At 37.3% G+C, this 19,910-nt stretch overlaps 1 protein-coding gene across 1 annotated transcript in view; it reads right to left on the bottom strand.

Annotated features, from left to right (window-relative positions):
* Positions 1-235: 235 nt before the first annotated feature.
* The window catches only part of LOC140157670 (DNA ligase 3-like), a 59,577-nt gene continuing 39,902 nt past the window's right edge, over positions 236-19,910 (bottom strand). Inside the window, exons 17-19 of the mRNA XM_072180910.1 lie at positions 12,348-12,449; positions 5,015-5,173; positions 236-4,421 (exon numbers count right to left, since the gene is read on the bottom strand). Coding sequence (XP_072037011.1) covers positions 4,311-4,421; positions 5,015-5,173; positions 12,348-12,449 — 372 coding nt within the window. The 3' untranslated portion in view covers positions 236-4,310. The remainder of the gene's footprint in view (positions 4,422-5,014; positions 5,174-12,347; positions 12,450-19,910) is intronic.

Raw genomic sequence — 19,910 nt, 5'->3', positions numbered from 1 at the left:
GATAAAACAGAACATTGCTCAACATTTGGTCATACTACTGAAAGATGGTATTTGTATGCAACAAACTGGGGCAACATGATATTATGTCCTTACTTCAGAGCATAAAACTAAGGAGTCAAACATGTTTCCCAATGAAGAATATATGGCCGTATGACAGTGAGATCCATATAAAAGAGGTTCAGCCCAGGTGAGGGAGATTTGACTGCTTATGAGAAATCTAAAGACACAGCCACAAAATGACATGATTCTATTTCAATTTATTACAAGCACTATCTATATTGCATCTTCTACCACTATTATTCATATTGTCATCAGAGTTGAAATGTAAAGAAACAAACAATTTGTAATTTGCAATTGTTTATTTATCAGTTAAAGCCATATTGTACGAGAAGGATTAAACCTCAATGTTTTTCAAATTTCTGGTTGCAATGTATTTTAGTAAACTAATAAACACAGCAAAAGAAATAAGTCCCCCTCTCAACATTTCGTCATAACATTGTAAGGTTTCATTTTGTACCAATAAAACTAACTTTGAAATAATTATATGACTGTTTACTAAGTGTTGTGTGAATATGAGAGACTTCCATGACTTCAGGGCTGAATGAGCCCAAATTGAAGGCAAAAACTGCCCTTTTCAAAAGTCACAAAGTAGCCCTATGCTTGTCACAAAAGTTGATTCATGACTTGTTACTATGGAAAAAACGAGTCTATGGTGCAGTTTAAAATCCTCACCAAGTGAACATTTACTGTAATATGTATCGATTCTTGATCATTCAGCCATGCAAATCCCCTTGATGCAGAGTTCAACACAGTGAGTTGTAAGATGGCCAGTTGCATTCCTTGTCCCAATACGCCTATGAAATTATGGAAATGTTACAATATGGCTTTAATAGATAGTTAATCTTTTACATCTCAAAGATTAAAAGTTGATGTTACAGACCCAGACATCCTGATTCAAATTCTCAGCACGCTGTCAAAAACTTGCCTTGTTTTATTACCCCAGTTCTATTCTCCTAAAACAAAGCAACAGAACTTGCACTGAAGTGTAAGTTTAAACTTTAAAGCCATAATGTGTGATTTGCTTCACAGCGATGCCCTCAATTTTACTTGGATTTCTACTTTTTGTATAATTATAATGCCCAGTAGTGTACAAAAATACCACGTAAAAGACTAAGCCTGAAGTGGTTGGATAACAGTTAAATTTAACTTTTATATTAAAACAAGGTCGACCGGTTTTATTCAGAGTTCATCGATCGACTGCTTGCTAACATCTCCCGTGGATGCCAGCTTATGTGTACACACATCGAGCGCGATGCTCCGTGCAGTATTACATGTTACGATCGGCGAGCATAGTACACGCATTGTAGGCGCTGGAATGAACTCGCAATTTTCTTCGTTATACCTCATTTGTTTGGCTCGAAATTAAAAGAGGATAATATGATCAGTGAAAACAAACATTTAAATAGGAATCTATTCTTTATGCAAATCACACATTATTGCTTTAAGTTCTTGATTAAAACCAGGGTTCCCGGGTTTCATTCGCCAATTCCCCCATAGAGCTCCACATTTAAGCAGCCAAGTGGTTTTCTTGCATTTTACATTATATTATTTCGGCTTAAAATTATCATATCATATCATATAAAATCTTGAAAACATACAAATTAAAATATTCCATGATTTGATATATAAATAAGCGATATTTTTGTGAGTGTACATCTGCCTTCATGTAAGCATTGAATCATTTTTCATATTTGCCGACATTAGCCCAAGTCAAGTGGACTAAATCGGGTCACATATGCACATCCAGCATAGGCCAACTAATTAAAAATACATACATTATTAAAGGCAATTGCAACATGATTTTAGAACACTTGGATAAGATTGTACCATAAATTAACATATTAAATTCATCCAACCGACAAATATATTCACTGGCAAAAGACACTACATGCTTGGCATTTGGAGCCCCCTCTCTCTTTTGGTGCCCGGTTGATGCATGAAGTATTTCTCGTTTAACTTTTCATATAGGAAGAAACTAAAACTTTACAATAAGCATTATTTTGTAACAACTTCTGAAACCATTTGGTATGTTAGGCTTTTTGAGTGCCAAAGTACCAAATTAACATGTTGGTACCATTTGAAAACCAGGTTGTTGTTTTTTCTTTCACCTTATGGACATATTTTGGCACTGTTATCAAGCACTGATATTTGATGCACTCCGAAAAGCTCTGTGGAGCATTTAGGTTTAAACTTAACCAGAGCTCACTAAAGTTTACTATTAAAACCACTGCTCGTGCATGCATTCCATGTGATGCAATGATGCAATCAGCCTAAGTCATATGTTACCCAGGAAATCTCTGGCCGGGCCAGCGTAACACCTGTGGCTAGAGGCTGGTGATCTTCTGCTTGGCATGCGAGGGGTCCGAGGTTTGAATCCCGGGGGTACCAATTTACTTCTATGCCATAGTCGATTTTTGATAAATAAAAGCATGTTATTAATCATGATGAAAGCATTCAGTTGAACTCGAAATTATACTGATAATTTATTACATCAAAATACTAGTATAAATTGTTATGAAAAAGTTTATATAATTAATAATTATATTAGTGACAGTAAAAGTGAAGTGTATGTAGGCTTATATTATTGAATGCAACATATCATAATGTCATAATTATATTGGCACTTCAATACTTAACAATTCTGATTTTAGAATCTACCAGTATTAATAGCCAAAGTCCCAAGTTAAAAATCGATTATGGACTTTCACTTTTAAGCAGAACTTTACCCCGGGACTTCGTTCTCTAAAATACACTGTCAATCATACTTGTTTATCATCAAATCTAACCACAAGACTAAGCATGGTGGTACAATACGCGCTAGATGCGGTTGTTCATTCACCAACTTTCACGCCAGCACAAAAGCGCCGCATTCCAAAGATAGTTGTGTACCATGTATAGTTAATGGTAATGGTACGTGTCGGGAGGATTTAAACAATAACGAGAGCTGGGCGACCAATCACAAGCCAGATTCATTTAAAGATGCATTACATCATGACCAATTTTAGTTAGGCCAGAAATTGGCCCAACTCTCCATAGAGTACAGTGTTAAAAATGCTAACCACAATCCAAAGTCAGTAGTCCACTTGGGAAGCTAACAAACAGAGGGAGTACGGTGACTGAAAAGATCAGTTGTGAAAATCTATCAGTTGTGCACACATTAATTAAATCAGAGTTTTAAGCTTAAATACAATATCCAGAGTATGCACAATGGGCAAGTGGACTGCAGAGTAGTCTAGGTTAGGGTTAGAGCATTGATTACTAGTAGTCTCTGGTCCCTTTGGTCTCTGGTAATCAAACATTAGAATTTGATCATTCCTTTATTAATTTCAAAGTCTGTGTACAGCAAAGCTTCTAGACCTAATTAGCAATCAAGTGCATGGTTGGTCTTATATACCTAAGGTTGCTAATTGATCAATTCTCACTTTCATTGTGAAATCATTTTATGCTTGGCAAAGTGGCTACTCCACAATTGTTTGTCACTCATAGACATATTTGGTCTCTGGTCTCTGGTCCCAAGCACTCTCTTTTATGCATAACATTCACTGTGATGTCTTTTGATGTAGAGGTTATCAACAATCAGGGACATAAGCTGACATAATTGTGACTGTCCACCACGAAATGCTCATAACGTCGCCCATTGTCAATTTTGTTTTCTCCTGTGTTTAGAAAATATATATCATAAGCTTTACAATGATATATCATTTTGACTTAAAACGATATCCAGAAGGGGAGTTATAGTTTGCTAAACTCTGCTCCATCAGCAAAAGCGTACATTATTTCGATGCTAAATTATTTCTCTTTTTCCACATTGCTGGTATTAAATATCAAATGGTCATAATTGGCGGTCACTTCAGATCATCCCCGAGATTGTTAATTGTTGGTTAACCCACCATTTGAACAGGACATAGCCACAGCAAACAAAGACTAGAGCTATTTACAAATTCTGTACATAAGTAGAGGCTTATTATCATTATCCTCTTCAACAATAGGATTAATGATTGGTTTAAAATGTTTGACTGGCACTAGCAAAATGAGAAACATGTAGCACCAACTTGAGGTACATATATGAATACAACCTTTATGCACATTTTGCACTGTAACTCAGAATACAACTTGCCGACTTTACAAGCAGTTTGTGGTGGACAGTCACAATTGGTCTCTAGTACCCCGTTGGTACCAAACATTTTAGCTTGCTATCAACAATCAGGGACATAGTTGGTCTCTGGTACCACACACATTTTAGCTTGCTATCAACAATCAGGTACATAGTTGGTCTCCGGTACCAAATGTTTTTGTTTAATACATTCCCAGATCCATCCAGTGGTCACATATTTTCCAAGCTGTGTTTTTTGTCCTGCCTCCTGCAAATCAGAACAAGAACAAATTTAAGTTTTACTTGATATTGGTGTTAAACCACTTACAGTCAATGTAGGGCTGAGTTGACATATTATATCAGATTTAGGATGACCTCAAGTGCACAATAATCTGGGGGGGGGGTACTCAAGTTTGATTTTGGTAGGGGTGTGCCACCTAGAATTGAAAGTGGACCCATAAATATACCAAATTTTCAAGAAATTTGGACCCATGATATACCAAAATGCAAATTTTTCGGCCAAATTTAACCCATATTGTCTTAGTTTTTCCAAATTTTTCCAAATTTTTTATGACAATTTCAAAAGTTTGTCTTGACTGAGGCACAATTGGACTATTTTTCGAGAAAATTGAAAATGTTTTGGAAAAAAGGATCCATTCATATACCAAAATTGGCTTGAAAAAGGGGTCATTGAAATACCAAAAGGCCGAAAATGCTACCCATATTTTGCGGCACGTCCCCGTATGGTCATTTGTACTAAGTGTTATGAATGACAGATAAAAACCTCAGGGGAACTCAAGTTATGAAGTGAAAATGCAACAAACATTGAAGGCAGAGGTAGTGTAATTATCCTGTACTAACCTTGATATGTTTGTCTACGACTATATGAGTTGCCTCATCCAATCCAAAGTCGTCTGCTACATCACCATTGTAAGCAATCACATATCTTTTCAACTTATCAAATGCTGGATGTTTAGCTGGTACGAAAGCACTCACACCATTGAAGATGTTGGCAAGACCCTGTAAAATATATTTCACAAAATAACATATAAAAGTTATCATATAAAACATTAAACTGTGTAATGTAACCACTGCAACCTGTTCACTGCCAGTGGCGGCGCCGGGAATCCACCCCACCATTTTACACTATTTTGGCCCATGATCAGGGTGAATTTTGGTGGAAAGGGGCTCCTTGCCTCTTTTCTTTTCCTTTGCCTTCCAGATTTTCTTTTTCATTTTTTGCCAGAGAGGCACTTTTTTTCTTTTATTTTTTGTCCTCTACCCCTGTTGTGATTTGGTAGTTCATGGTGATAAGTTGGCCCCTTGCTTGTATTGAGAATACATGTATTGTCTCCTCTCCTCCTAATCCAGATAGCTTCCTTAAGGTTGGTCTGAACCCTGGAATTATGAAAACTTTCGGGCCTCATAACTGCTAAATTATTAGTCTAAAGAATATAAAAGTATACATTTTTAGACTGGAAATGACTTGCTGAATTCATCTGTGAGGTCCAATTTGGGCCAAAATGCTCATTTTTGGAGAAAATTAGAATTTTGACCAACTTGACCGACAATATTTGAAATTTGGGCGAAAATCAGGCTTTTTTTATGATTTTTTTTGAAAATTTTGCATTTTTGACCATTTTGGTGCAAATTTCTCAAAGTTGGTCAAAATTCAAAAAAATAAAAGAAACGGTCCCTAGATATTTTTATCTAGTTTTTAAAAATTAATAAAAAAAATTTTTTGGCCAACAATTTTTTTGTTACATTGCACGAAAAAATTTGGGCCAAAAAACCCGTTTTGGGGGATTTTCTCCAAAAAAGAGCATTTTGGCCCAAATTGGACCTCACAGATGAATTCAGCAAGTCATTTCCAGTCTAAAAATGTATACTTTTATATTCTTTAGACTAATAATTTAGCAGTTATTTCGCCTCCCCTGAAATTCACTTTGCCCCCGAAAAATTCTTGGCGCCATAAGCTGCCTGCAAGCGCATACAGACCGAAAACAACCAAGGGAAAAAATGACACATTTTTGGTCGATACAAGGGTAGTTTGCTCTATGGGTGGACAGACCTTTTAAGTAGGATCGGGTGTCAGGTTTTTTGTTTGTTTTTTTAAGCTAAAATTATCCTAAAATTTCACAAAAATCTGAAAAATTTGAAAAAATTTACTTCAGAAAAAAATTCAATATAACTACATTGCACAAAACTAAGTCCATTATCTATAGTTAATTGAATGTTTATTGATTCTTGTAATAACCCAGCAATGTGTGTATAAACCTATATAATATATTTCCTGTTACAAAATAATAAAAGCAGGGCTATGAGACAAATATCCCTGAAAAAAGCTAGCAAGACCAAGACTAGCTGTGTAATTTGTTTACTTCAGTGATAAGGCATCTTGCATCTGTATAAAAAATTATATTCAACAAATTTAAGATATTGCTTAAAAACCTAAATGCAAAATGAGGTTTAAAAAAAAATTGTTTTCCAGAGTCAAGACGCAGATATCATATCACTTATTTATTGTCACTTATTTATTTATTTATTGTTGTATTAAAGTGCAGAGTAGGTTAGGTTAAGGAGAATACATAAGGAACTGTTGATTCTTGAAAAATAATCCACGGTCAATTATATTGACATATGTACTTGTAATATATCACTCTAAACTATTCTTACAATTATTAATTCTTTTAATGCATTATCTGGGACCCTGATTGATAGTGTTATTTACTGGTCCTGCAAATGGGTGCTGTGAACCACAGAGCTGTCTCTTTAATTGCCCATTAGTCAAAGCCAGTACTGCTAATAAAGTCACAAAATGATACTACAAATTTGAAACCACTCTTTCAATTGTTAAAAACCAGATATCATTTAAACAAACCTGTTTTACAAGTTAGAAGAGGAAGGTGGGACATAAATCATTTTATTCTGTGTGAAAGCTAATTACATTTTAATTCCCAGGGTGTTATTCAAGCTGGACAGGTTGTTTTCCATATATCTACAAAGTAGTCAATATTGTCTGTCTGAAACTATTAGTTATCCCCTGGTTGTTCATACAATACAAAAACGATCACTGGTTTGACCTCAAACCAGTGATCTTTTTCGTATTCAGGTTGATTCTTTCACATGGTATTTTAGCATATATCACTGGGTATTACAATAATTAGTGGGTTTTTAGCGGGTTTGCCGTCGTACAAGTTTAGAACTGTCAAGCTTTCGTCAGGAGTAGCTCTGACTTCTTCAGGACTAAGTACCTAAGAATGAGACATGTAGCCTGCCCCTTGCCTACTGATGGCTCTGAAAAGAGCTGTTCACTGAAGACTGCCCCTTGTGTGGCTCTCTTCAGTGAATGGCTCTTTTCAGAGCCATCAGTAGGCAAGGGGCGGTCTACATGTCTCATTCTTAGGTACTTTGTCCTGAAGAAGTCACCCCCTGGGTGATATTTTGAGAAAACATCTCAAAACTTGGGACTTTTTATGTTGAAGCCTATGGCTAGCATGCAGAGCATCAATATTTATCATCCCCATCCTTCGGCTATGCATGAGCAGCCGACAACAAGTTTTCTCCATCCACATCAATCTTTGGCAAGTGTGGCTATGCAGTGGCATATCCAGGCCACTCCTCCTTTCAGGGGGGTGCTGGAGTAAAGGTAAATTTTGCTACCCCCTTCAGGCCTTCATGAACAGCCCAAAAAGGTTGACCCAATATTTTTTGGATGCTTTAAAAAAAGTGAAGAGCAAAAATTTAAAAAAAATAATAAAAAAATAAAGGATAATAGCACAACCTAAAAACAAACAAAAAATTATCATGCATATTCCCATTTGTTTCACAATTTTCAAACAATTTTTCTGCCCTTTTTTCTTCAACAATTCTTTTTGCCGCCCCTTCTTCTTTTGCCGCCCTTTCCTTTTTGCTGCCCCTTGCTTTTTAACTCGGGGCTCATGCCCCAAAGCCACTCTCAATATCTGAGTATAGTATTTATATATTTTGATTTGTTAGCGAAATAAAACTGAAACAGAATAAATCCCCGGTCCCCGCACTCCGTGCATCCGCAGGTATTCATGCTCGTCAAAATTTCGCAAAATAAGGGTGTTTTCAAATGAAGAAGCGTGATTCACAAAACACAAAGAAATGGGTGTTTTTTCAAACCAAGTGTTCATGAAATTGAAAAAAGGGGTAAAGGTAATATTTTATTATATCTTCTGTGGTTTTACGAAAATATCCCAGTTTCACAATTTTGTGTTCGGCACATCCGGTGTGCACCCGGCCAAGTGATTGAAGTTCATATATTTAGCCATGGGGCCTGTGAGCCAACCCTGGGATGTAAACAAACATATTTTGCGTACAGATCCAACATCATCAAGCTGTCGATCATGTCATCAACGCCGACTAAGGATATACAAATTTTCATAACTTTTCCGGTGTGTATAAGCAATTCAATATTAGGCCTATTACAGGTCCTCCTTCTTCCAGGTCTATTCAATTTTGACTTTAATAGGATCTAGTCCGCAGAATAACAACATCAATGAGTCTATATAAAACGCCTGCGCCAGTGCAATTTGTGCATTGTACGCAGCCTACGCATTTCTGCCAGAAAAGGGTATATTAGAAATATCGTTCACGTTTTAGCGACAATAGGGATATTGTCTAAAGGCAAATAATTTGTGAAATTGCTAAAAAAAGGTGTTTTATCCTGAAAACTTTGTGAAATAAGATGCAAAAGGGGGTGTTTTTAAAGTTCACCGACAAGCATGAATACCCATGGATGCACAGAGTGCGGGGACCGGGATTGGTACAGATTGGTACAGACCAGTACTGTTTAGACAAAATGAGAAATCACCAAACTAATTTATTGTTAATATTGTATGCCTTTCAGATGCTGAAAACCCTGTCATACTTGGTTGACATTGCATAATATTTTGAAATATATCTGTTTTTAATTCCTGTTTTGGTCACTTTCATTTATCTTAATTAAAAATCTGCCAAACTTGGTTTAAAATGTCATTAAGATTGTATTACCACAGATATTGTGGATGGATGCGGTTCAATGAACCATATAGCTGTCTCTTAATGGCTCTTAATGGCCCATTAGGTTAAGCAATCTACACTCAATCTTAAGTCAATTAGTAGTGACCTAGTTATGTATTTTGCTGGTTGCAGTTATCAAAATCACATGCTAGGCTAAATCTGTAGAGCTCATACACATGTAAAGGTAGCTTGTTCTGGGCCGGATTTACTACAATGAATAGTGGGCCCAGGTCCAGGGGCCACAATCTGGGGGTCAAAATTTCATAATCTGGGGATTTAAAATTTTGAGAGCAAAAACAAATTTATATTAAAATAAAAAATTTCAAAAAGAAAGAGGAAGTTGAAATAAGTTGTAATGTGCATCTTCTTTTGATATGGTTTTAGGTCAAAATTGTCCTAATTTTTCACCCATTGAGGCATTGAAATTGCACACATTTGTCCCAGTAAAACCATTTGAAGATACTCAAGCAATTTGAAGAAATTCAAGAAATGAAGGCAGGAAGGAGAATCATGTTGCCGAGCCCAAGGGTTAACAAAAGCAGAGCTGCCAACATTTGAATCTTGAAAAAAAGGGAGATTTCCTGTTGCAATCAGGGAGATTTGTCAAAATGTGTACATCTTAATGGGCGAAACCATTTCCTTTTCAGGGAGATGACCAAAAATTAAGGGTTCTGAAGGGTTAAAAGTAGGGAGTCTCCTGCGAAAAGAGGGAGAGTTGGCAGCTCTGCAAAAGGTAAATCCAGCTATGGGTTTGTCAGCAAGCTTGCAATGAAAAGGCATAAATGCACTGATGTCACTAGCAGTGTTAGGGCCATTCGATCTCTTAGTTCTGAACCTCTATGAGGCCTTGTCAATTTTATGGGCCTGATTTGAATTGAAATATTGACACATAACAGATGATTAAAAAGTAGGCACTTATGGCAATTTCAGTGTTACAATGGTCCACATTCAGTGACATTTTATTTTATTTATTAGAGGGCTGGCATTTTCTACAGAAGGGGGATCCCAAATATGTCGGTGACCGAAGTCAATTTTTTATGACCCCCCTCCTATCGCGGGCAAAATTTTTTTTACGACCCCCCCTATCTTGGGTTGAAAAGACAAATTATTCATTCCCGGTACTAAGGCGCAGAGTGCGCCAAAACTTAAGAATGAAGAAAGTGCGCGGAAGTGCGTGGAGCGCAATAAAATTTTTATTGTAAGTGTAAAGAAGATGCGCGGAGCACGTAAAAATGTTGCATAGATTGTGCGCACATTTCGATTAGAAGAAGAAATTTTATGGCTAGCTTGGAAAATTTTGAGGCACCAGCCCTTAATAATTTGGGTGTTAAAAATTATAACCCCCTATTTTTAGTCTGAAAATTTATGACCCCCTGTATTTTTGCCAGCCCCTTTACACTTTATCACTGGCACAGAATTACAAAAAATATATAATATTGCACATAAGTTACATCAAAAATTACACAATATCATGAAAGGAACAAAATTTGTTTTAAAAAGTCCAGTGAATGGCTGAAGCGAACAGGTGCCAAGCACCTCTAAGACCGCCCACCAAATCCAAAAAAGAAGGGAAGGGAAAAATATAGTAGAGGGGGGAAAATGCAGGTTAAGTTACGTTTGCCTGCAATTTGGACAATTACAAAAAGATGTCCAAGTGCAGGGTTGTAGCTACGCTGGGCGGTGGCAGGTGGCCCTGCCAGGCACTCTTAATTTCCAACCGGCACTCAAGTTAATTTTGAGCCCAAATACCCGGCACTCCAGTCTCAAATGCTTCAAAATCAATGAACAATCAGTATAAAAATTAGCAATTCTTATCAAAATTTCAATTTGTTTTACCATATCATGTAAATTTTACCCCGCACAAAAATTTGCCTAGCTATAACCCTGTCCAAGTGCAAACACAAGTTGCATCAAAGGTGCGAGCAAATTTGGATTGGTAAAACTCAAAACTTGTTGCTTAAGGGTTGGGGTATGAGCGTTTGGACAGTATTTATTGTGGGACATTAGAGCACATCAGACATATCAATTTCATTCTGAATACGGAGAATGTCCTTCTGATATCAAATAATTTTGATTTTTTGAAATTCGCAATGTAATACACATTTTATGGCAAATGATTAAAAATTGATATTTTTGATATTTAATAGTACTTTATAAATCTGATGATTTATACTTAAAGTGTATGTAGGTGGGATGAAAAGCAGGCGATCAATTAAAAATTTTGACCTTTCATTATTGAAGATATGGATTTTTTCCCAAAACACCAAAAAAAATTAGGTCTTTTGGGGAAAAAAATCCAAATCTTCAATATGAAAGGTCAAAATTTTCAATTGATCGTGGGCTTTTCCTCCCAGCTACATACACTTTAAGAATATATTATTAAATTTACTTCGAGGACTGTTATTATATCAAAAATGTAAAAAATATTAAATTTTAATAATTTGTCATAAAATTTGTATTATATCGTAAATTTCAGAAAATCAAAATTATTTGATATCAGAAAGACATTCTTCGTATTCAGAATGCAATTCGATATGTCTGATGTGCTCTAATGTCCCACAATAAATACTGTCGAAACACACAAAACGCTCATTCCAGATCCCTTAAATGAAGCAACAGAATTTGTAGATCTGATAACACTAGGGAGCTGGTTCCAAATGGGTCTTTCTAGGACTGCAGACTCACAAATCAACAACAGGTAATACCAGATAGCAGGAAGACTGATATTAGGAAAGAGTCCATTTTGATGACTTTGCCGACAAAATTTCACAGGCCCTTTCAGGAGAGCATATCTGGGCTGCAATGGTTGTCATAGCCTATATATCCAGTGAAGATTTCTAACCCTTCCCAGAATCCATTGCAACATCATTAGAAGTTAAACATTACCGGAAATACAATGGGAATGTATTAAATAACTAAGACATGTTGTATCGAAAAGTCTATGTCCACAATAAAATATGCAGCAGGGTAACATGAAAAACTCATAATCTTCCAATGAATATTAAGCAATATAAATAAATAATGTTGATAATATTTATCTGTACGTATTGTTGTAAATCACCTGATCGCTTAGTGATTTTGGTAAGGCTTCACTCATAGGTCATTATTAGCTTTTATAAACTAGCCTAGGTCACTGTTGAATACAACAAAAGTGCAAGAAGCTAACCTTATTGTTCGTTCCACCGCTGGCAGAATGACTGAACTTTGACCTATGTTGTGGATTAGTCTGGTAACATGTAGCCCCATACTTGCATACTGGTTTGCTATCCTGTATTGAAAAAACCAGTTTTACAATATAAACATTAACATTGTCAACATCATCCTCATTAACAAAACAACACAGCCATTATTTATTTAAACACTGCTCAAACAGAAAGTGGTCATAATGCTGGTATCATTCTTTCCTGCCCCTTGCAGCTATGGCGCTATGATGATGATTTTGCTTCACTGCGCAGTCGCACCACAAACGCTAGCGGTGACCAGAGTCCAGCAGATACATCAATCACTCCACTACTTTGCCCAAAGTGGCAGATCGCAACATGGTCATGCACCTGCAGTAAAGTACAAGCGGCATGACGAAGCGTCACACGGTCACACAGTGGCGTACGTAGCGTTGGTCACCATATTGGGGGCACTGACCATGATTGGGGGCACCGTGTGTGGTTAGGTGAGCACAAGACATTTTTCAGCCATTTTCCTATTGGATTTTCTAAATTCTCATTCACCCCCCCCCGTGCTCTTATGACGCTATGCCACTGGACTGCTCAGCGGCAGTCAGTATGAAATCAGCATAAGTCTCTTAACATGATTGATTTAAAAGCGTGTCGGAGCTAGCAATGTTTGTGCTCAAATATTGAGAAAAAGTCCGCAGTCAAAGTGATCCATAGGCTCATTGTAATAGGTTTTATTTTCCCCATGTGCATGATTTTTCCTGGGGGGAAATAGCAAAACTTTTGTTTTTGCCCCTTATTTGTAATATAACTCAATAGTCTGGAATACATATGGAAATATAAATGTGACCAGTGGCTTCCTTGAATCATTTCAAGATATACACCAGGCACAAAAAGAAACTCGTCAGTTATATTCATCCTTGCTGTTCAATAACTTGACAATCTTGGATTATTCATAAACATTTTGTTAAGGTTAAACAAAGTGTTGAGGGGCTTTACCTCCAGAAAAAATATATTATTACCTTATACGTAAGAAAATATGTCTACTTATCATGTGAAATAAAAAAATCCGGAAAAAATTGTGTGAAAATGTGTTTTTAGCCTATTTTTTTAGCTGTTATCAAGCACTATTTTTTCGATTTGTTTACAAGCGCCAAGCAACTGTCGTCGGGGAGAGTGATTGACATCTTTATTATTAGAGAAGAATGGAATCTGTATAGTTCATGAATATTCATGTCGTATTTACACAACCTGTATCCCAGCCATTTTTGCCTAGTTATCGTAATCGCTCATATAAGACGCCCATATGATCCATGGTGTTAAACTGATATTCAACAACTTTATATCTCTCGATCTTTGCGATCCGAAATATTGAATTTCAACTTTAGGCACATCTCTAGCAAGATAATAAATACCTGTCACAAATACAGGTCTTGAAATGTTACTTGCAACGTTAAAAATGTGAATAGAGAACAAATCGGGTTCAACATGCTTCAAAAATATGAAGGTAATTGTCAACGCCTACTACCAGAATAGCCGGAAGAGGGCAGACTTCATAAGGGAGTGTTCATATATTTTAGTGGGGACAAAGAATTTGGAACTTATTTCGGGAAATTTCCTGGGAATTTGGTTTTGTTTTTTTTATTTTATCTTCCTTTTCGGCTGTTTCGTTTGGCACATTTTCCGAGCATTTTCATGCACTTCACAGGAGTTTTTCGTGGTTTCTCTGTAGCTGCCGTGTGTACTTTTCCCCACGTACAGGGTATAAATCCGGGTATAAATAAATAAATGAATAATAACATATAAAAAAAAGAATCTGGAACTTCAACGTCAAAAAACAAGACAAATTGTACCCTGCTAAAAATATCAACCCATATCCTCTCTGAGAATAAAATAATAAGACTCCAACCTCACCTGCAAAAAATATTTTTTCGGGGATAATTTGGGATAAGTTCGGGCCTATTTTATTGCGACAATTTTCAAAATCTATAAGGTGAAATGTGTCGTGGGGATGTGCGGCAGATTTGGGGTGCATTTTCAGCCATTTAGTTTAGACTCTGTTGTATTTTTAGCCATGATTTTATTGACCCTCAGTGTCATGAAAATTAGGTTCAAGAAGGGTATTTTCAATAAATTTCTCGAAAGAGTAAAATTTTGCGAAAACTTTCAGTCCAAAAGTTGATACAATTTTGGGTCTGTTTTCTTCAAATTTGGTTTAAAATCGCATCGTAGTTTTTCGAGTCACAGCCTCACATCCTTACCCAAACCAGCTTGAGAAGGTCCCCCGGGTGTGTGCAAATTTGTAATTTATAGGCCTACACTCTTTATTTAAGCCTTAAATCAAAGTGTTAATATCATTAACACTGCCATGGCCCGCTTTTGTCGTGATGACTGGCTTCCAAAATGTAGGCCTATTTTAAATTATAAATCTGGTCCCGCTTAGAGTGTGTTTTTACCCATGGAGGTCTCTCCTCGGGTTCGTGGATGTGCCACAGTTTTGGGGTAGGCCTACCTTTTCAACGACTATGATGGGTGGGTTTACAGCGAAGACCAACTTTTGGGCGATTTTGGCAAAAGTGCCCTTAAAAAGCGCCAAATTAGGCCAAATTTGGATGACTTTGATCCTTGGTACAAATGTTTTGAAGAGACCACCGAGGTGTTTTTATTTAAAAAATGGTCGGGCCTGCTAAAAACCTCCGAATCAAGCATGGGTAGGCCTACCAAAATGCCTTGAGACCCCCCCAACCCAGCGCCGTGACCTACATGACATGATATTCTCCATGAGCACCAGAAAATATAAAAATACAACATTTTGATAGGCCTACTATATTTGTCTGTATAAAGAGCTAGGCGTGCATCGGGATTTGCCGACTCAATGTTCATTTTGAACCATTAATATTTGAGCCACGGCGCCGGGAATGTGAAAAGGGGGGTAGGAGCAACAAATTATTCAGGACGATGCGTGAGATTTTACTCATTTTGCAGCTTTTTGCGTGAGATTTATTACCTAGGCGTGAGATTATACTACCTTGGCGTGAGACCGTGAGAAAGTGACCCAATGCGTGAGACTCACGGCCAATGCGTGACAGTTGACAGCCCTGCTTGTAGGCCTACCGCAGTATGTCTACCGTGATGACAGTAGCGTAGCTGCCGGGGGGCAATTGCAAAATTGCCTATTTGGGCCCCCGCCCCCGAGTGAAAGGAAAAAAAAGAGGGAAGGGGGGGGGGGGGGAGAAAGAGGAAAAAAGAGAGGAGAGGGTGAGAGGAGGGGCAGAGAGATGGGGAATTCAAACGATATGCAATACAGCTCAATAGGCCTACCATATATACGATTATGATAAGCCTGGCAAAAATTGTCTATTTGGGCCCCCGCCCCCAGTGGGAAATTTGGTGGATTTGGGCCCCGCCCCATAGGGCCTACAGTCTTGCCCCTCCTGGAAAAAATCCCAGCTACGCCGCCTGCGTGATGATGTTGCAAAGTTGCGGAAGTTCATTCATAAATTTCCCATTTCCACTCGACAACAACAGACCAGCACGCAGCAGCAGTAGCTAATCCCGAGCTAATCAGAGACATGTGCGTTTTCTTTCAACAGAAAATAATGTGACCATGTGACTGACACGATGTACGCTTCAAATAATTATGCTCTCGGCGTCAAAAGTATGATAATGGAAAATATTTATAATGAACACTCCCTTATTTCGCCACACCTTTCTCGCGTTGCCTGGTATATCAGCAAAATCCTACACTATCGCCTTCCCTTGGTAAAATCCCTGATAAAAACTCGTGATATTGAAATTGAATTTCAGCGCCAGAACTTCCGTCATTCTAGCATCATGGATGAGCTTGGATGGATATGCAGTGGCGCCGCTTAGGGGGGGCAGTATTTCCCCAATATTTGTTCTTTCTCATCCAGTTTTTAGGCAAAATCCCCACAATTATGTAATTTTCCACTTTTTATGCAATTTCAAGTGCAATAAGTGCCCTAAATCTCAAATTCACTTCCCCGGCCCCATGCCCGGAAAAAATTCTGGTTCCGCCACTCACGGGTATATGCCATAGCTAGGGGCGCCCCCCCGTTGCCCTTGGTTATGCTGGACGTATGAGAAATTTAGAGCTTGTTCAATTCCGCCAATTTTAGAAATTTTAAAGGTAGGCCTATATACAGTGTAGGCATGTATATAGCCTATAGAAAAACGGATCACAGTCAAATAAAATATAAAAATCGTAGGCCCAATAATTTTACTAATGGCATTTATTGAGCTGCTCACTTCTTGAAAATCCTATGGTTTAATATTGATATTATATAATTGAGCTCCTTGTCAAGCTCCTCAGTAGGCCTACACATAGGAGAGTGACTAACTGAGCTCCCGCTATTTTCAGAAATGAAGGCCTGGCCTATTAAATGAATAATTAGGATTGAGGCAGGCTTTTGTTTCATTTTACAGAACTTTTTAATCCCCCAAAATTAGTGGGTTTTTTTAATGGGGAGTAGGCCTAGGCTTTTAAAACGAAATTCAAATTTGGCAATATTTTCCATTGCTTAATGAATTGATCTGCGTGAAAATGCCTAAACATGTGGCCAGAGCGGGATGACTGGTATAAAATCTTAACTTGTGAGAAAGGACGTAGGCCTATGGGGTTGTATGAGGCTGTGGATCACGAAATAATGCCCCTTTAATGTGTGCTAGGTAAAGTCATTCTTCCTTTCGACCTGCCAAAATTTAATTTTATTCCTCCCCCGGCCCCGGCTTGCAATCAGTACCGGTATTAGCCTACTAATTATAAGCCAAAATTTCCAAGCGACTCGCTAAAAATCGCTTGCCTCCGCCTCGCCAGCCGAAAATCGCTTCAGTGTCCGCACCCCCTGGACTGCCAAATTTTGTGGCCCCTCCCCTTGGCCTGCCAAAATGCCCCATCCCTTTGCATATAGCCTATATATAGGCATATGCCAATTTTTGGGATCCCCAATTTCCATACCCATACCCATACCTTAAATGGATTTCTAAATATCTACCTGTTGCAAGCGCAGCATTGGCGCTGGATTTTAAGCTAGAAAATACCTAAATATTTTAAAATCCAAACTCGGCAACACCACTTGCCCTCGGCAACACCACTTGGCAAATACAGCCCGTCGTAACAATGTCGTACGTAAACAGCCATGACAGCGTGTTTTAAAAAGAAATGAGAGTGTCACTTCTGTCCAAAAATTTGAATTTTGGCCTTGAGCAGCGACAATCAGAGGTAAGAAAAACACAGTATGACGCAGCTTGAAATATAGAATCACTATATCAATTTTGAAGTTTGTGCTACAAAGCACAAGCCGAAACGAGGTGAAATGGTTCGAAAAAAAAATTGATTTCGCTGTATCTTTTTATCGCGAAACTAGACAATTTGGCAGCAGCGAGTCGGAAAAATAGCAAATATCTCAATTTTCTGCTATCGAAATGAAAATTTAAATAGCACCTGCATGCAGAAGAGGGTTTATAGAAATAATGTAGGTCAGAATTTTGTCTATGAAATCTTGCACGGAATTATTATTACTGGTTACAAAACGACATACAAGTGGAGGCCATTTTACTTCAAATTCGGCCAACATTTTAAGCTTATATAAAAAATCGAGACAACCAATATCAAGAATGAATATGCACATTCTTTTATTGACTTGTTTGTAATGTGCGTCGAAGTTCCCAACAAAATCGCCACTTCCAATGAGAAATTATGGCCGTGTTCCCAAAAATCTTGATGCTCCGGATATTGAAAAAAAATTGAAATGTTTGAAAAGTACATTTCATTTTGAGCCAAGTGGAAAATTCAAGCATAATAATGACCCTTACACTTTCAGCTTTTAGACGTAGTTTTGCGTTTTCTCTCCGATATTTATTTCCAGAAATAGATAAGTTTAAAGGGGGCTACGTGCATCCCATTTTGCTTCTGAAAATGGCAAAATTGTGTATAACCTTAATTGGACTTTTCTTTCTCATTTGACACCCTGTTCGTGAACATTGAGCAAGAATTGACCAAGATATGTGCCTCCAAACTCTCAAACCCCAAAATGAAAAGTTGCAATTTTAACGATTCATTTGTGCCTGTTACACTGTGTGCTTTATTGATTGGCCCGTGGTGCTTGTGTGCAATACAACGATGCGTTCCCATTGAAAATCGTTGAAAATGCAACTTTTGATTTTGGGGTTTGCGGCTTTGGAGGCGCATATCTTGGTCAATTCTTGTTCGTTTTTACACGAACAGGGTGTCAAATGAGAAAGAAAAGTCCAATTAACAAAATGTATATTTTAGAATAATCCAAAATTATCAAGTTATTGAACAGCAAGGTTGAATATAACTGACGAGTTTCTTTTTGTGCCTGGTGTATGTATTAGCGTGTGTTATTTTAAGCAAAATTAGCCAAACTGGAAAAATATGGCCTGAAGAAAAAGGGGATACACATTCGTCCATGCCCAAATTTGAGATTTCTTGATACTTATCAACACTAAGAAGTTTTTGAAATTTGGAATTAAATCAAAATACTATGCTACGTTACGTGTGATACCATATCACACTTCATCAGGCAACTGACCCACTAGTAAAGATTGGTCTACCAGTGGATTAGTTGCCTGATGAAGTGTGATGGTATCACATAACAAGTATTGCTAAAATAGTAAGTCCAGTATTTTGATTTAATTCCAAATTTCATGTTTAGTAGAGCAGCTAAATGAAAAAAGGGCACTAGTTAAGGTGCAGGTAAACATGGCATGGTAGAAAAAAGCCACTACCACCAGGTGATAGGTACTCCCATGGGATTCAACACCTGGGTGGATGTAGAATTCCAAAGTGGTGCAATTATTTTGTAGACTATGTGTAAAATATTGCGTAAATTGTCAATTTTTCAGAAATATGGCAATATTACACAATTTTGATGCCAAAGAACTATTTATGAATTAGATGTATTAACTGTACACACCTAGGTTTTATTATCATTGAGGTATAGGACTTTTTATTTTTTTCGGAGAAGAGCAGGTAGAGCAACTACTTGATTATATTTCAGCATGTTCATACTACATACTCTGAAAATTTTAGAAAATTTGCATGAGTCATTTTTTTTTAAATCACATTTTTGTTACTAAAACGGGGGTTATTGCGCCCTCAACGGGCACTATCTCCATAGGGTTACATGTAAAGACCAGTTATAGAAAAATGGCCCTAAAATAAAACTGACTCATTCATTTTTCCTCAAATTTTGCATATGATGTAGATTTAACATCTGGAATGTAATGCAAGTGGTGTCATTGCTGCTCTTCTAAATTCATTTATAAAAAGTCCGCCCCAGACCAAGGTGTACACTCTAAAATGTGTAGATTTTACCTGATTTGCGTAAATTGTCAATATTTTCAGGCAAATAGCAATACTAATACTATGTAAGTTTCAACAATTTGGAGAAAACAATGAATTATTTTATGAATTAGTTGTAATTTATTACCTGTACAACAATATATTAAGGTATTGTGTATTTTTTACATGTAAAATGTGCAAAAAATAATTAAATTTGATAGCGTTAGAGCAG

The sequence above is a fragment of the Amphiura filiformis genome, chromosome 7 (genome assembly GCF_039555335.1).
Source record: "Amphiura filiformis chromosome 7, Afil_fr2py, whole genome shotgun sequence".
In the NCBI taxonomy this organism is placed as follows: domain Eukaryota; kingdom Metazoa; phylum Echinodermata; class Ophiuroidea; order Amphilepidida; family Amphiuridae; genus Amphiura; species Amphiura filiformis.
The sequence above is the reverse complement of the archived record's forward strand: the minus strand, read 5'-3'. Positions and strand labels throughout refer to the sequence as shown.